General features: G+C 41.3%; 1 protein-coding gene and 1 pseudogene across 2 annotated transcripts; both read left to right on the forward strand.

Annotated features, from left to right (window-relative positions):
• Positions 1–2,540: 2,540 nt before the first annotated feature.
• Rhox5-ps1 (Rhox homeobox family member 5, pseudogene 1) lies at positions 2,541–4,464 on the forward strand (annotated as a pseudogene).
• A 1,861-nt stretch (positions 4,465–6,325) lies between these two features.
• On the forward strand, positions 6,326–16,198 carry Clec2g (C-type lectin domain family 2, member G). Of its 2 annotated transcripts, none has more exons than XM_039107902.1 (5): positions 6,326–6,477; positions 12,118–12,243; positions 13,158–13,336; positions 13,901–14,007; positions 14,396–14,681. In XM_039107902.1, the coding sequence occupies exons 1-5, from the start codon at positions 6,411–6,413 to the stop codon at positions 14,460–14,462; spliced, it is 546 nt and encodes a 181-aa protein (XP_038963830.1). In that variant the 5' UTR covers positions 6,326–6,410; the 3' UTR covers positions 14,463–14,681. The 2 variants fall into 2 exon arrangements, with proteins under 2 accessions (XP_038963830.1, NP_001041540.1); NM_001048075.2 differs by lacking the exon at positions 14,396–14,681 and adding an exon at positions 14,963–16,198 and having other exon boundaries at positions 6,354–6,477.
• Positions 16,199–18,088: the final 1,890 nt, after the last annotated feature.

An 18,088-nucleotide genomic window follows, 5' to 3' on the forward strand; every position in this document is an offset into this window, starting at 1 on the left:
CCATCCCTGACCTCAAGCAGTATTACAGAGCAATAGTTATAAAAGGAACTGTATAATATTGGTATAGAGAGAGGCAGGTAGATCAATGGAATAGAGTTGAAAAGCCAGAAATGAACCCACACACCTATGGTCATTTGATCTTTGACAAAAGAGCTAAAACCATCCAGTGAAAAACAGATAGCATTTTCAACAAATGGTGCTGGTTCAACTAGAGGTCAACATGTAGAAGAATGCAAATTGATCCATGCTTATCACCCTGTATAAAGCTTAAGTCCAAGTGGCAAGGACCTCCACATAAAACCAGGTACACACAAACTAATAGAAGAAAAAGTGGGGAAGAGCCTGGAACACATAGGCACTGGTGAAATTTTCCTGAACAGATCACCAATGGCTTATGCTCTAAGATCAAGAATCACCAAATGGGATCTCATGAAACGGAAAAGTTTCTGTAAGGCAAAGGACACTGTCATTAGCACAAAATGGCAACCAACAGATTGGGAAAAGATCTTTACCAATCCTACATCCAACAGAGAGCTAATATCCAAAAAATAGGAGCTCTATATTTCCTTCCTTCCTTCCTTCCTTCCTTCCTTCCTTCCTTCCTTCCTTCCTTCCTTCCTTCTTCCATCCCTCTCTTTCCCTCTTTTTCTTTCTGAGAGAGTTATGTATATGAGTATGTTGGGGCCCACAGAAAACAGAGGCACCACATCCTCCTTAACTGGACTTATAGTCAGTTATGAACTACACAGTTTGGCTCCCAGGACCAGAACTCATGAGAATTCTAACTGCTCTTTTAGGATGTCCTAGTTTTGAAAAAGTAGTTTCTACTCAGAAGTTGAAAAATTACTAATATGTTATAAAGACATACTCTGATATTTGCGTAAGTTAAAGTGTTAGCAGCTTTCTTTGAAAACTACAACCAAGACAAAATAATAAGTAAGATATGATTTTATTTTTTTAAGGAGATGTACCAGGGAGATGATTCAGGGCTTAAAAGTTCTTGCCAAATAAGCCTAACCATCTGACCTGTATCCCAGGAACCTAATGGATCATCAGTAGAGGACAGATTCCTGTGAAAACGTGACTCCTACACATATGCCATGGCCAGATATGCCTCTCTCAAGTAATAAAGCAATTTTTTAATGGGCCAAATGTATAACTCTCCAATGTTTCAAATAGGTGAATGTGACTCTTGGATATTATTATTTATAGTACAGTAAAATCTGTTGTTTTGTTTGTTTGTTTTTTTCTGAATAAAGTTGACTCTCAACACTACTGCTCTCCTATAGCTTCCAAGAGTCAAGGAGAAACTGCTGCACTGGGTTGCTTTTGAAATTGTTACAGTGGTAGAAAAGGCCCTTTAAGGGGAAACTTCAGCTTAAGAATAAACCTCAAATCTGCCTGAAGACATATTACAGTGACTACAATATCACACAGAACTCTCTGTCTTCCTGCCTTTTGAAAAGTAGACTTGAAGAGTACTTCCAATGTCACAGAACGTTGAGTGGAAAGTCCTGTAACTTTGCTTGCTTTTCTTCGACTTCTCCCTGTCCCTATAGTTGACATCCAACAGTGGGAAGCACAGATGACCAGCCTAGAAAAAAATACTGACTTTCTATTTAGCCGAGCCATTCATGTCCACAGTGTGTGTTCTGTGGGTCTGGACAAATGGCTGCATAATCGCGTCCCACAATGACACCTTTACTTTGTCACACAATATAGTCTCACTGCCTAAATGTCCCTGTCCTGCTGGTGAAATATCTCCCCAACCCAGGCCAGAAGTCTTTCCTGGGTTCTCTGCTTCCCAGATCTGCTGCAGGCCAGAGCCAGAGGTCCTTGTCACTGAATCAGTCTCCACTCTGAGGCAGGAAGAGGTCTATTAGTCTCTAGTTGAGGGATCTGGAATTAGAAGCATCTGTTTTGGGAAGGGTTGAAAATTCCTGTCTCCTTAGTAAGGTCAGCTTAGGTTTCGTTTCTCAATCAGAGTGCTCTGAAAGAGAAACGAAACACAAAGTAAACCAGAAACAAACATAAAATCAGTCTCCAAATGGCGCCAGCATGGCTCCTGACCTTGTTCCAGCAGTTTAGAATGTTTATTTAAAGTAAAGGATACAGTGATCTGGAAGTTGAAAGAGAGAGCTAGTGGCAAGAGGATTTGGGAGGAAGAAAAAGACCTTTGTTTTGAGCTGGCAGGCCTTTGTCTCAGGTCAAGAGGGTATAGGAGCTCTGCTTGCATGTATGTCTGAGAACCACTTAAGTGCAGGAGAGGCCAGAAGAAGGTATCTAAGCCTCCATAATCAGAATTATACAGATGGTGTGAGCAGTGAGTGCTCTGAGAATTGCACCCTGGTCTTCTTCAAGATCAGCAAGTGCTCTTAACCAATGAGCCATTGCTCCAGTCCTGCCTGTGGGATGATGGCCTTATGCAGACGAAGGCAGGTACAGGATAGAACAAGGCCCGTCATTGGACAAGAAGAAATGATGGGTGGGAGAAAAAAGTTTTAAAGGAGGAGGAGGAGACTGGGAGAGAGGAGCAGCCAAGAGAACATGGAAGTGGATATTAAAATTCCTCTCTACACATTTATAGTTTGTTATGAATATTCTTAAGAGATGGAATGTACAGGATTTTGTATGTCTAGGTGAGCAAATTATATCTTATCAATTGGATCAGATGTTATTGTGTTATGTATTCCTTCATGTGGTGATTTAATTGAGTTCAAGAGAGTATGTGGTGGCTGGACACACTGGGCCACCATGGAATTGGGATGTGTATGTCTGGCATGGTGGCGATCTGCCTTGGGAACTAGATGGGTAGAGAGATTGTTGCCAGGCTCAGAGATTAGCCATCCGCAATGTAATATGGGTTGGAGCTAAGTGGGTGAGAAGCTTTGCTGCTAAGATATAAATATCTAATAGATGCCATGTGGCCCTACAGTGTTGACTCTAGTGGGGATTAAAAGAAGCGATTTTATTAATTTACAGCAACACCTGCCTTCACCCAAAGTACAACTGTGCTATCACTGCTTAGCTGCTGGATGTTGTGTATTGCCTTTGTCTGTTCTATTATAGGAATATAACAGAGCATTCCATGGTAATGAATATATTACCCTTTCCAAAATGCACTACATTTTCTTGTTACTCATGTGTTGCACATGCTTAGTTCTCGATTACACTCTATCACAAACTGAAGTGTGCTGTATCATTTTGATTTACTTATCATGAGTTATAATGCAATAAGAACTCTCACATGGACTTGTTTACTTACTTTTTACACTAAGGAATGGAATTGTTGGTCCTGAGATTAATTAGGGGATCCATCTAGAGCTGTAGATGCTTTCTTTTCTACCTGTATCTCCATAGTCTCTCTTTAATGCTCTGTATAACAAACACTAGCATCATTGTATATTAGCAGAATCACCAAATTTGGAGGCTCTATGATGAATATTTACCAAAATTAAAATAAACCTCCAAATTAATCACAACTGGGGATGGAGTGAGCTTTTCAAAGTCCCAACCCCACTTCCTTCAACAAGATCACACCTTGTCTAACAAGGCCATATCTCCTAATTCTTCCTAAACAGCTCCAACAACTGAGTGCCATGCATTGTGAATATATGAGCTTGGCAGGGAGAAGAGGCAGTGTTTTCCATGCTTCAAAGAGAGAAAAGCCAAATAGCCATTCTTCAAGATCACTTCCTGTATTCCTAGCTGGACAAGAGGAAACATAAAAAGAATCATCCAGGTATGGAGGGTCAAGGCTCCATCCACAATATCACCCAGTTATTCTGCCTAGGAGTCTAGGAAGACTAAGAAGTACAACATGATGTGAAAGCAGAGGCTTTCTTTCAGCTTGAGAGGGGAGAGATGAGAAAGGTGCACAGGGCCAGCCTGGAGTGGAAGCAGTGGGAACAGAAGGTGATGGAGAACAATTAAATGGAGGAGAAGGCCACTTTGGTCCTGATACTCCAGGTTCTATGGGTAATGGGGACAAGGACAGTGGCATCAGGGCTAGTGGCATGGAGCAGGAGCAAAATGAGCCAGTTGCCGAGGACACTGATAGTCAGAAGAGTGTAAAAGCCTCAGCATAAGCAGATGCTCCTCCACCGCCCTAGGTTCACCAAGTGGCAGCTGGAGGAATTGGAAACCATTTTGCAATGCAGTGATTCCTTCGATGCCCCAACAAGGGAGGATCTTGATAGAATGATGAATGCCAGCATGTCCAGAGTACATAACTGGTTTGAGATTAGGAGGGCCACACGCAGAAGAAATAGGAGAACACGTATTCCTGAACATTTCAGAACAACATTTGAGTGCCCTACTTGTCTTGGAGCAAGATGGGGAGCAAGAGGTCCTTTTGCAACACCAAGATTTTGACCACATATGCCAGCCATGACAACTCTTGCTTCTCAACAATTCTGTCAGCAATAAAGAAGATTCTCAGAAAAGAAGAAGGAGGAGGAGGAGAAGAGGAAGAGGAAGGAGGAGGAGGAAGAGGAAGGAGGAGGAAGAGGAAGGAGGAGGAAGAGGAAGGAGGAGGAGGAAGAGGAAGGAGGAGGAGGAGATATGAGCCTATGGGGCCATTCTCATTCACCACAATGTAATATAGGAATATGGGGGAAGGACTGTATGAGCCATCTCTGCTAAAGGGAAACACTGTTCATGGTAAAGTTCTTTGTCATGAACTAAGGGCTAAATAGATGGCTCAGCCATGCAAGGCTAGGTTCACAACTAAAAAGACAAGAACGATGGCTAAAACATCCAGTTGTTTACAGAGGCTTGCCCATAATGGGTTCCTAGAGGTTAAGAGGTCTAAAACCAGGCAATTTCATTAGTTCAAAAAGACCTGATCAAAGAACACCTTCAGGGTGGATGAAAAAGGTGGTGTCAGGTTGCTTCTGACTTACCTCTTGTGCTAGAAGACCTGACAAGATAAATTTCTCAGATCCTTACCTCAAACTTGTTGATCTCTGAGAAAATCACCACTTGGACATCAGAAACTCTGTGTGACATATCTCCAATTACATTGATAGTTGAGTACCCCAAGTAACTGAATTCAAAACCCCTCTGACTACGTTTCTACTAACTCACATTTTAATAATATACATATTATATCTAATATTACTATGTTAATTAGATATTATTTTATGTAATTAATATATTAAATATTTTATTTTTTAAACTTAGCCTTGGTGGGCTTGGAGCTCCCTATGTAGACCAGGCTAGATTCCAACTCACAGAGCTCTCCCTAGTGCTGGGATCAGAGCCATGTGCTATTATACCATCACCTAAATATTTTATCGTAAATATTTTTAAATTATCTGAGATATTTACAAATTTCCTCGACATGTGTTCCTAAATGGTAAAAATAATGCTAAACTTATTTTGCATCAGGATGATGATGTTCTGTTGCTACATTTTTGGGATACCTACATTCTAAATACAAATTCTTCTAGCCTGTGAATTCAGCTCTTAGCAATCTGACACCCTCTTCTGGCCTCTTCAGGCACCTGCATGGTTCCACAGACTGTCACACCCACGTACATAGATAGTCAAAATCTAGAGCACTGTTTCTATACCTGTGAGTTGCAACCCCTTTGGGAGTGCGGTCAAATGACCCTATCACAGGGGTCTCAAATGAGATATCCTGCATATCAAATATTTACATTATGATTCATAGTAGTACCAGAATTACAGTTATGAAGTTACAAAATAATTTTATAGCTGAGAGTCACCACAACATGCATAACTGTATTAAAATGTTACAGCATTAGCAAGGTTGAGAAATACTGGTCTAGAGCCATTCCTTGTGCTGATAAAGGTGGCAGTGAGCATTATCTTTCTGTCTCCACACCACTAGCAAATTTTTTTCTCTATATATAAACATGTAATATGAGACAGTCTGAATCCACTGAGGCACGGTCTGACTCCAGAACAAAGGATCGTATTCCCTGAAAAGCAAAACGTGTGTTTGGCACTGACTGTGTGCCCCAGGTTTCTCTTTTCTGACTCCTAGAGGTTCTGTATCTGGGCTTCTTGAAGCACAGACTCCTCTAACCTTACCCTGGGTGTCTCAGTAAGTAATGCCCTCAAAACTCAGAGCTGTTACAACATGGGGCTCACCTACCCAGAAAATCAGTCTGATGTGTGGTATTTGGGGCAGGAAAGGGTTGGTAATATTTTCTTTTTGTGGTCGTCTTTCGTTTTCAAGGAGATTTTCTGAAAGACAGTAAAACTGGACTTGCTCTAAGGCTTCTGCCTTTACTGTTAGTTTCATTTCACTTTGAACCAATCTCTGTGAGCTCCTCCCATCTTGTTAAACACTGTTAAGTACTACTGGCACTTCCCACATTTGCCTCTCAGCTTTCCAGTTTCAACCCTCCTGTAGCAGAACCCAGCTTCTCAGCTCTGAGATGAGTGCCAAAAAGGCTTCCCAACCTATGCTCAATACCACAGGCAGCCTGCAGGAGGGAGAAATGGGTATGTATTTAACAGCATTTGAACCAAACTATAAGAGCAGAGAGGAGCTTTACCAGGGACAGGAAGGCAAAAGAGCTGAATCTTAAACAAAAGAATAAGAACAGGATGTCATCTGTGAGCCTGTCACAGTGGGTTTGCAGAGCAGGAGAACACAGACAGGATTAGCTATAAAGTTGTTACATTAGTTATTCTATTGGAGCATACAATACTTAAATAGTTCTAGGGCAAGAGAAATGAACAGAAATGACCTTATAAGAGCCAGAGCTGTAGCCACAGCTTTCTTTGTGCTTAGTTTGCTAGTTCACTCTTTCCAGGGCAGTCTGGTGGATTACACCAAATTGCTTTAGAAAATGCTAGCTCTACTGTCCCTGTCTATTGTCAGCTTTGCAATGTGCATAGTGACAGGAGTTGCCTGGGAAGCTTGGGGCTTATGTTTTGCAGATCCATTGTAATTAAAAAAGAATTGTAAGGAGATGGAGGCACGGGGTGAGGGTGAGGGTGAGTGTGGGGGGCTGAACCCACCACCAGGACTAAATTCTTTCCATTTTGAACTCTTGGTAAGCTACAGAAAAGGAATGTAATGAGGTTTTCTACTTCAGTCCTCAGAAAGGAATCAAAATTGTGTTTCTTGTGTTTCAAACTGTCTATGCTTCAATGTATGCATTTCTTTCTCCTGCTTTTCCCCTCACTCTTGTTACTTTACTTCACCTTAGGTTCTTTTTCATTTTGGGAAGAGTACTGGATTTTGAGAAAACAAGATTGATATTTATCAAAATACAAAATTCACAACAAATGTTAATGCTTATCACTTAAACCAAGAAGTCTAACTGAAATTATTATTATTATTATTATTATTATTATTATTACTACTACGACTACTACTACTGATGATAATGATGATGATGATGATGATGATGATGATTCTTTGGCAAAGTCTCATACTTTACCCCAAGCTGGCCTGAAACTCCTGTTCCCTCTGCCTCTACAGGGTTAACTTATTGAAATGAAGTACTCAAATATTTAGCCAACAGAAACATTCCATGTTGGAACTGGAGCCCTAGTCCAAAGTGCAGCTGTTGCGTAACTAGCTTCAGGCATTTTGCCACTTCACTCCTTTGAAACCATAACTTGTTTGGTATTGAGCCAGTTTTTTTTTTTTTTAATTAAGCTAAAATGTTTAATTAAACCAGCTGTGTTTCATTTCTTTGGTTATCTTGAGACATCATTTCCAATGTTGCTTTTAAATACAGGTACAAAAGTTATGTTCAAACTGTGCTGTATGAGGCATTTGAATTTCGAAGGAGATCCTTGTGTATACAGCATGAGAAGATGGATGGCAAAGTTCCCGTTTATGTATCAGAATGAAAAAGAGTATCAGAATTATACTGGTGTAAACACAGAGACTAATCCATAAATTTTACTCCTCATATCGTATAAGAAATGTCTGGTGTGGAGTACTGTTGGAACCTGGATGATTAAGTGCTTAGAGTCTCTTCTAGAAGACATCCAGGTTCTGCTCTGTAGCACATTCCTAACCTCTCTGTATTTGTGTGGAAAAAGTACAAGCATTTACCAAGAGAAAAGCAGGTGATGGGTCATAAGAATGATAATACAAAAATCCTGTGAGTACTTAACACTCTGCTGGTACAGAACTAACAATTGAAACTACAGAGACACACTTTAATACAATGTGAAGAAAAGTCACAGCAACAAACAACTCAAAATATAAAAGTTGAGAATTCTATATGGAAAATCTACAGGGCATTATATAATACTTACAATTACTTTGTCTTAGTGATATGTGAAAATGAACACATCTAGTGGTTAAAGTCAGTGGGACCTTTTTCAAAAGTATAGTTCATATTGTTTGTATGAGTTTTGAAGACTTAATGATGCCCCCATCACAATGGAATGTAGACCTATAATTTCCCTGAGGATCATTGCAGATTTTCCCCAGGCATTTCCTTCCTCTGTTCCCAAGCCATGGCCACCTCTGACCTGATGTTTGTTTTTCCAGAAGCTGTTCACATGGATCCCTGCAGTCTGATAGTCCTTCACATGCTTCAGTGGTGTGTCAAATACAAACAGTTGTCCTTTGTTTAAAAGAGATCATGTTCCAAGCACGGTTGATCTAAGACTTGTTATGGAGTCAGAAACTTGAAAGCAACTCAAAATACAACATCTGCTTTTACTTTGCAGAAGGTTTTAAAACAGCCAACGGAAACTTGTGGGTTAGATTAGCTCAAGCAGAAATAAGTTGGTGACAGTTGGAGCTATCAGATAAAAACAAAACAAAAAAAAAATTACGACTATGTGAACAGACTCTTAAGCTCTTAAAGTAAGCTGGAGGAAAGCTGGTTTTAGGGCTCACTCTAGAGCTTGCTGATAGCCCAAGACTGAGGAACATTTGGACAGAGGGAGAGATGATCAGGGGCAAGTATGTGATCCAATTTTTCCTTCTTAATGCCCCTGCCTCAGTGCTCAGTCATGGTGGTCAACGTTGTCAACATTGACAAATGTTTGGGTTGTAGTAAGATGTAAATAAAAAAAAACATTTTTAATTAAAGAAATTATTATTCTTCCTTAATCTTTTTCTTTTCTTTTATAGTCCTGTAGTCATCCCCATTCTTGTCTGCCCTCTGGCTGTTTCTCATCCCATTCCTCCACATCCCCCTGTGCCCCCAACCCATCTTCAAGAGAGTGTCCCCACCCCTCTACTCCCACCCCACCAAACCTCCCACCCCCTGGGGTCTCAAGTCTCTGGAGGGTTAGGTGCATCTCCTCTCACTGAAGCCAGACCAAGCAGTCTTCTGCTGTATATGTGTCAGGGGCCTCATATCAGCTAGTATATGCTTCCTGGTTGGTGGCTCAGTGTCTGAGAGATTTTGGGGTACAAATTACGTGAAACTGCTGGTCTTCCTATGGGGTTACCATCTTCCTCAGCTTCTTCCAGCCCCTAATTCAACCACAGGGGTCAACAACTTCTGTCCATTGCTTGGGTGTAAATATCTGCATCTTTCAGTTGCTTGTTTGGCCTTTCAGAGGGCTAGGCTCCTGTCTGTAAGCACACCATAGCATTTGTAATAGTGTGGGGCTTTGTAGCTTCCCCTGGAGCTGGATCCCAATTTGGGCCAGTCACTGGACCTCCTTTCTCTTGCTCTCTTCTACATTTTTGTCCCTGCAGTTCTCCTAGGCAGGAATAACTCTGGGTCAGAGTTTTTGACTGTGGGATGGCAACCCCATCCCTCCTCTCAATGTCCTGTCTTTCTACTGAAGGTGGAGTCTACAAGTTCACTTCCCCACTGTAGGGCATTACATCAAAGGTCCTTCCCTTTGAGTCCTGAGCATCTCTCACCTTCCAGGTCTCTGGTACATTCTTGAAGCCCCACCCCCCCACCCCACCCCACCTCCTGAGGCTGTCTGTTTCCATTCTTTCTACTGGCCCTCAGGGCTTCACTCTTGTTTCCACCACAATAGCTGATCTTGTTCCCCTCTTCCCTTCCTTGTCCCCTCTCCCACCAAGGCCCTTCCTTCCCTCTGCCCCCTGTGATTGCCTTCTTCTCCTCACCCCTCCACCCGCAACCCCCAAGTGGGATTAAGGTGTCCTCACTTGGGCCCTTGAACTTGTTAACCTTCTTGAGTTCCATGGATTGTATCCTGGGTATTCAGTACTGTTTTTGCTAATATCCACTTATTAGTGGGTACATACCAATGAGAATCTCTAAAGTCACTGCCAATACTCATAGTGATGGGAAGACAGATCTTCATTTTCTCTTGTGTGAATATGTGGGTAGGAGGACCAGGGCATATGGTAAGTGTATTCTCATTTGAACAAAGTAATGATCTGTTTTCACCTGTCGTTTTCCAAACCCGGTAACAATGAACATAGTTAATGCCTGTTCTTTGTTAGTCAGTGTATATTCAACCATTTGGCCCATTCTTATTCTTTTTTAATTTTTTTTATTTTTTTTTTAAATAATTGAATTCTCCAAGTTATCAGGATGCTCTAAATACAACTTCTGTTTGATCTATATTTTGCAAAAATTGCAAATTCCCTTTGCAGAACTCAGAAAAATGGGGTTTTGTTTTTTGTGTGTGTGTGTGTGTGTGTGTGTGTGTGTGTGTGTGTGTATTGTTTTTTGAATTAAAGCAAAGTCTGCATGTTTCACTTTTTGCTAATGTGGATAAGGATCTCAGTATTATGCTTGAGAAATTTTTATTCAAGGCAAGTTCAAGGAGATTTTTCTTTTCACTTTTCCTCAGATAGTGAGTCCTATCTGAGCCTATAGCCCTAGTGTTCATTTTGGGTTGCCTTTTATAGGAGGAAGTGGGAGATCAGTGGGACAGAGTACAGTATGTACAGCGAGGCCAGGGTCAGCCTGAGATGATTGTAAGTCAGGTCCACATGTTGGACTTGTTTCTCAAGTTGTTTTATTATTAGTATTACTAATAATTTGATTTATGTGTCTATGCTTTTGCCAAAACCATACCTATGTCTTTGTTTTTGTCACTCTGGTGTGGTGGTATTACTTTTGCAAATTTGGCCTCTTTTTCTGAAGTGTTTGGCTAGACTTCTTCTTTCACACAGTTTGAAAGTTACTTTGTGCTGGAGAAATGGCACAAGGCTAAAGGCACTGGCTATTCTTTCTAAGGACCTAGGTTTGGTTCCCAGTGTCCTCCTGGCCCCTCACAACTGTAACTGAAGCTCCAGGGGACTCAGGATCCTCTCTGGTCTCCTCAGACCTCAGGCATGCATAGAGTGCACAGACACATAGGCAGGCAAATCACCCATATGCATTAAATACAAGTACATTTTAAATGAATAAAATTACCTTTCTGATTTTATTAAAATGACCAGTATCCACAAATGTGTTCCTTTAATTCCTAACTTGCTAAGTGTTTTTGTTATTTTGGACTACTATTATTTTTTTCACGTGATTTTGGTAAGCTTGTTAAAACGCTCCCACATTTCACCCATTAGTTATGTCAGTGTGTTCTATTACATGTGTGTGCTGTTATTAATCAATCTATTTACTGAATAGGTCCTTTGAGACTGATTATTACATAGTCCAGGTTGTGTTCAGACTTTCTATGTAGCAAAGGCTAGCCATATATTCCTGACTCTCCAGCTTCTGTCTCCCTAGCACTGGAAATAGAAAAGTGCACCAACCTGTTTGTCCCATTGACTGGAGCAGGAGTTACACAGGTGGTCATGAGCTGCCGCTTTAGGAGCTGGGATTGGGAACCCAACTCAGGTCCTCTAGAAAAGGAACAAGTGTTTTTAATGTTTCAGCCATCTTTGCAGCCTCCAGCTGATCCCTGTCTACCCCATCCTTTGTTGTCCTCAGTCCTAACCATTCTATTTTAATGGAACAAAATCTATGGATAGCTTTGGTTGCTGTTTACCTTCAACCTGACCTCTACTTTTTCTGTCTCTTGCTTCTTCATTGGCTCTTAGTTCAATGATTGGAGGACTCCATGTTTTCTTTTCCTCTAGTCTTATGCGAGCCGTGGACATCATTTATAGACCAGAACCTTCTGTGAAGGGTTTGCAGTGGGTGAATATGAGCAAAATCTACAGCTAATTATTTTTTCTTAAACGGTTCTTGAGATTGATGTTCTCAAATTTATGTTTTTCAGGTAAAATGTTCCATGGGAAATGTCTCAGAATCGTCTCCCCCGAATCTCCTGCTAAGCTTTACTGCTGCTATGGAGTGATCATGGTCCTCAGTGTAGCTGTAGTTGCTCTTTCTGTTGCTTTGTCAGGTGAGTGACTCACTCTCCAAATCCTGCGTCCCTCTGTCCACATCCACATTGTCAGTTATACTCACTGAGCACTGTGAGCCAGGCATTGTGGGAAGGGCTCCAGAGAAAACACCTGGAAGTTCCTGTTCTCTGGGGACTTAGGTTCCAGCAGGAAGATGTAGTGAAGGAACAGCACAGGCTGTGGTGTGCACAGGAGGCCAGGCTCAGCCACCCTGGGAAGCTGACATCCAGCAGGCTCTAGACAGTGATGCAGGGGACATGGTACACCTGGGGGAACTGTCCAAGGCAGAGAAAGACAAGAGAAAATCTCAAAAGATGAAGACAGAGAAGAGTAATATGGCCAGAAAGATACAGTGCCTCCTGCCATAACCCTTGAGTTTAATTTCCAGGGTCAACTGTATTTTGAAAGTATTAAATGGAAAGTTCCTGAAGTAATAAATTTATAGGATGTTAGTATCACACTGTTCAGAATAGCTCAATAAAATCCTGCCCTGTCCTCTTAAGTATGTGAATCATCTTTTACTGCAACGTGTCCACAATGTATATACTACCTACCCAAAAGTCCTCACTGTTATCCCAATTAGTAGGCTGGCTGCCAATAGTTGTCCATACAGAGTGCCTGCTGCTGTGGCCATCCCTACTGTAGTAAACAGTCATCCAAAGCTCAGGAGTGAGGCTATTGTAGAAATGCACTTCCTGGGGGCCCTACTGTCAGTGAGCACCTGAGAGAGAAAGGGACACAGGCCCAAGGTGGGAGGCCTTTAGATAAAGGCCCATCATGCTCAGGAAAGGATTTCTACAGATCTCTTAGGGAAGTTACAATCAAATTCATACCTCACAGCAGAGCTCAGGAGAAGAATCCATAAAGAGAGAAGACATGCTTGTTATGACTCCTTGTATTGTCTGCATTTTAGTAAAAATGACACCACAGATCTCAACCATAAATACCTACGCTGCTTGCCCGAGAAACTGGATTGGAGTTGGAAATAAATGTTTTTATTTTTCTGAATATGCAAGTAACTGGACATTCAGCCAGACCTTCTGCAAGGCACAAGAGGCCGAGCTAGCACGATTTGACACCGAGGAGGAGCTGGTAAGAAGTGGGCAGGGATTGGTTTGTCTGTTCTGTTGAATATTGTCCTGCCTTGAGATAGAGGTTATCATTGAAGCATGAGGAAGGATCCCATCCCACACACATGGAGACCTGGGACACGTGTGAGTGCGTGTCATTTGCTGATGCTTGACTCCTGACTGGAGCCCTGAGACATCCAGGAAACACTCTCTCACACAGCGCTCACAGTCAGCTGGAAGGTCAGATCTGCCATTTTACTGGATACCGCATGGTCATGGGCGTTTTCCTCTAAGCTGACCCATGTTGTACACAGGAGACAACTGTTAATAACTGCAGTGGAAGGTCAACCCAGACCTCTCCTGGCCACACAGGAACATGTTGTTACATTGGGTACTTTAGTTCCAATGAGGGTCTTTAGAATTACAGATGTCAAGTGGATCCACTGACCACTGGTGACTAGTACAGCTCCAAATCTGTGCCCCTCAGTTCCTCCCTCCTGTTATCTCTAGAGGAAGCTGTGGAGAGATTCCAGGATCATCTGAAACAGAGACACATGCATTCTCGGCTTTTTGTGTTTTATTACAGAATTTCTTAAGCAGATACAAAGGGAGTTTTGATTACTGGATCGGCCTGCACAGAGAGTCCTCAGAGCACCCTTGGAAGTGGACAGACAACACTCAGTATAACTACTCGTATGTTTCACAATGTTTTTTCTTCTACTGTGTTCATGTGTTGTGAGGTGTGTGTGTGCTGTGGCCATGAGAGATGAAAGTCAGTGTCACGTGAAGCCAAGTGTACTGGGAAAGAAGAAAAATATATGAACCATTGGGCTGGATGTGTGGCTCAGAGGTAGAGAGTGTGTTTGCATGCAATAGCCAATCCCCAGGAAATTGCACATCCCCACAGACTTAAATCCTTTAGAGGTTTTCCTGTTTATTGGACATTATTTTCAAAACCTTTACTTCGTGAGGTTTTACTCAAAATCTTTACCATACTGATGATGTCTGGGGGTAGTTATTGTTTGCTCTGGCTCCAACTTAAACCTTTTTGTTGTTGATAAATGTCCTGTGTGGGATGTAGACAGAGCCTCAGATGGGGAGCCGGGACTCTGAAATCCCAGAAAGCCACTGCAGAACTGCAAGCCTGAGATTCTGATGTCCACTATTTGCATGGCTGCACCTGTTCAGGAAAGCAGAGATTCTAAGGACATTCGGAACCTCCTCTAAAGTCTCGTCATCACAGAGCACCCAAAACAGTCCTCGAATCACAGGCCCAGTCCCATCCACCGTTAAAGCACCTTTGAGCAATTTACTAAGAAGTGCGTGTTCCCATGTGTAAAATGAATAAAAACAGAATTGGAAAATCACCCTCAGTGAGGTCACTCATGGCTGCAGTTCATGGGAACGGGGCAGCAAGCCCCAGTCCAATGCCTTGTAAACACATCACAGGATTCACCACAGACAAATGACAAAGGAGTGGTGTTCAAACCCTAAGACTGTAAGACAGTAGGTGTAAAGCTAGTGCAGGTGATTTCCTCAGGGACTCTGATTCATATTACCAGAAAGCAGTGGAGACCGGTGAGATTTTATTGTAGGAACGAATGCACTTCTGGACTCTGCAGACTTACTGTTTTTGGTTTCTTTTCAGGCTTTCCATCCGGGGAGTGGAAAGATATGCCTACCTGAACGACATCGGGATCAGCAGTGCCAGGGTCTATGCAGACAAAAGATGGAGCTGTAGCAAACTTAACAGCTATAGCCTCCAATGCAAAACTCCTTTTTCTCCTATGTAGCTTTTGATCAAGAGAGATGCTTTTTAGTCTGCTATCTATGGGTGCTACTCTTTCCCCTGTGGTCCCACCCTGCTACCAAAACAGGTGAAGAATATTTCTTAACATCACAAATGGAAACCATCTTGGAGAGCTACAAATACCTGGAATTTCGAGAACGTAGATGAGTTTAAAATAGATGTGGTCACACATACATTAAGCCTAAAGCGCAACTAATGTTAGTGAACCCCACTTTCGCGGTAGGAAGGCTTTTTGTGTGCAGACAAGTCCTTCTTTTGAATTTATGAGGCCACAAAAATGAGTCCCGCAATGTGCATGTGGCCTTTAACAATGAAAGCAGAGTGACTGGGATAGTGACAAGTATCTGTAATCCCAGGATTGCAAGGGTTGAAATGGGAGGGTCACAGGCTCACTAGTGGAGACTAAAAGCATGGGAATGCTTTAACAAGGAAAGGGAAGATGAGAATCCATCTGTAGCAGCCCATAATTTGGAGAAACACATTATACCTGCTTTTCAAAATTCAAACCAACATGCAGAAGAATTTTAAAAGTGTGAAAATTTAAGGTTCACTTTATACTCTGCAATTTAAAACATGAGGCATATTGGCGAAATGTTTCTTTACCTTAGTTTGCAATATTCCTGTTTCCAACTATACTGTTCTAAGTATAATTATAATTACTTAATTATTCTGCTCTAAGGATAATACATTTTATAAACAAATGTCCTTTTAATTTTACCATTTTATTGGACTTATTTCCATCAAATGTGAGTTAAATCCCTAAGCATTTAATATTTAATTTTACACTAGTGTGTACATTATTGGGTCTTTAAAAAATATTTAAAATCTTACAGAGTTAGCTACCCCATACTGATGAGTCCCAAAAAGGACGAAATAGCAGACTAAAGAGCATCTCTTGATCTCTCTATCCTTTCTTCTCTCTCTTGTTCTTTTTAAAGACTCTATACTAACTTGATATGTCAAGGGGGAGTTGATATCCATGGGAAGCCTCCAGGAATCTGAGAAGAAAGGGTAGGGAGATGGGGGAGGGAGGAGGGAAGGGAAATTTAAAAGAATAAAATGAAAATACATTTATACTGACTTTGTTTATGCTTATTGCTTGTAAATATGCATATGTGTGCCCCACCTGTGCTGGGCAGACAAGACAAGACAAGAGAAGCAGACAGAGATCAGAAGGGATCAGCTCCCTGGAACTAGAGTCACTACAAGTGGCCATGTCGACACTGGAAATGGAGCAAGAACAAGTGCTCCTAACTACTCACCCATCTTTCCAGCCTTCTTGTCTCCCTCTGTTTCTCATTTGTTTTTGTTTTGCTTTTTATTGGCACTCTTGATCAGGCTTTGTGAAAGTAGCAGGTATTCCCCACAGTTTTGTAAATTTTATTTATAATATATTTCTCCAAATTATGGGATTCTACAGATGGATTCTCATCTTCCCTATCCTTATTAACTCTTGCCTATATCTATGACCCTCCTTAAGTAGCTGGGGTTCACAGGTATGTGTCAACACACTAGCTATTCTGCTTCTCTTTACTAAAGATGAAGAACATTTTCTAATATGCATTGATGCTTTGCCTGCATGTGTGTCTGTGTAAGGGTACCCCATCCTCTGAAACTGGAGTTACAAGCAGTTGTGGCTCCCACATGGGTGCTGGCAACTGAATCCAGGTCCACTACTCCCAACCGCACATACATTTTGAATAATGTCTTGTCCTTATTTTAAAGTCATGCTTTATTTATTAGACTAATGAAAGCATATTTCATTCTGAAAAATTACTTTCTCAGCGCCCCTCCCATTTAGTCCCAATAAAACTCTTACTTGCAATGTATTTTACTTCCTATAATCCTAATAGAAAGGTAGGATATGTTGGCAGGGATGGTTCAGAGAAATAAATGTTTTATACCATTAAATTGTGCGAACTTAATCCACAAAAGAAATGTGATAGGCTTATGAACTTAGCTGGCCCAATAATATCGTATACAGTAGGCTTGAAGAAATGGGTTTACTAATATTAATTCCTAAGATTCAGATTACCCAGGGAAATATCTTTTCAGTGTCCCCATCTGACTCATAGTGAACACGTGGTAAGTTTCCTTCCATTGCTCTCTGGAAATAATGCTGAAAGGGACAGCAACTTTTCCCGAGCATTGGCACTTCTAAGGAATCCATCTATCCCCAAGATGTCAGTGAACTGTTCAAAACAGTATTATTTATTTATTTATTTATTTATTTATTTATTTATTTATTTATTTATTTTCTCTCTCTTCTTTTTCTTTTTTCAGACAGAGTGTTACTATGTGGAGTAGGGCAGCCTCAAACTCATAGATTTCCCTGCCTCCTGAGTGCTGGGTTTAAATTACTGTGCCACCATTAGGTTTGGGGAGATGGGTCAGTGGGTAAGAGTTTTGTTGTACAAACACAGGGTCTGAATTCAGGTTTTCATCACCCACAGAAAAAGCCAGGAATGGCTTTCCTTACACTCTTTATTTCAGGTCAACAGGGGACACAGATAAGAGACTTCCTAAGGCTTTTTGGTCACTAATCTGTTCAGAGAGAGATACTGTCTCACATATCAAATAATGAAAAGATAAGATGATGGTTATAAAAGCAAATGGGTCACACAAATTACAGGAAGCCTCCAAGTCATTTGGGATTTACACCTTCTCCCAATTCAAATCCATCAAATTTATTCTCAATTTTTTTTATTATTTGAGAATTTTGTTCAATGTGTTTTTTGTTTACACTCTCCCCCAATCCCCAGATCCACTTGACCAGTCCTTATCCACCCAATTTTGTGTCTTAAAAAAATCAAGACCAATTAATGCTGCCCAAATGCTCAGAGAAATGATCTTCTGGAGCATGGTTGGCTCCAGAAAAAATGTCTTCCACTCCTAGCACCTAACTATTGCCAATAGTTCAATGACTGGGGTAGGATTTCATGTCCAATTCCCATCCTGATGTGG

This window comes from Rattus norvegicus, chromosome 4 (genome assembly GCF_036323735.1).
Source record: "Rattus norvegicus strain BN/NHsdMcwi chromosome 4, GRCr8, whole genome shotgun sequence".
In the NCBI taxonomy this organism is placed as follows: Eukaryota; Metazoa; Chordata; class Mammalia; order Rodentia; family Muridae; genus Rattus; species Rattus norvegicus.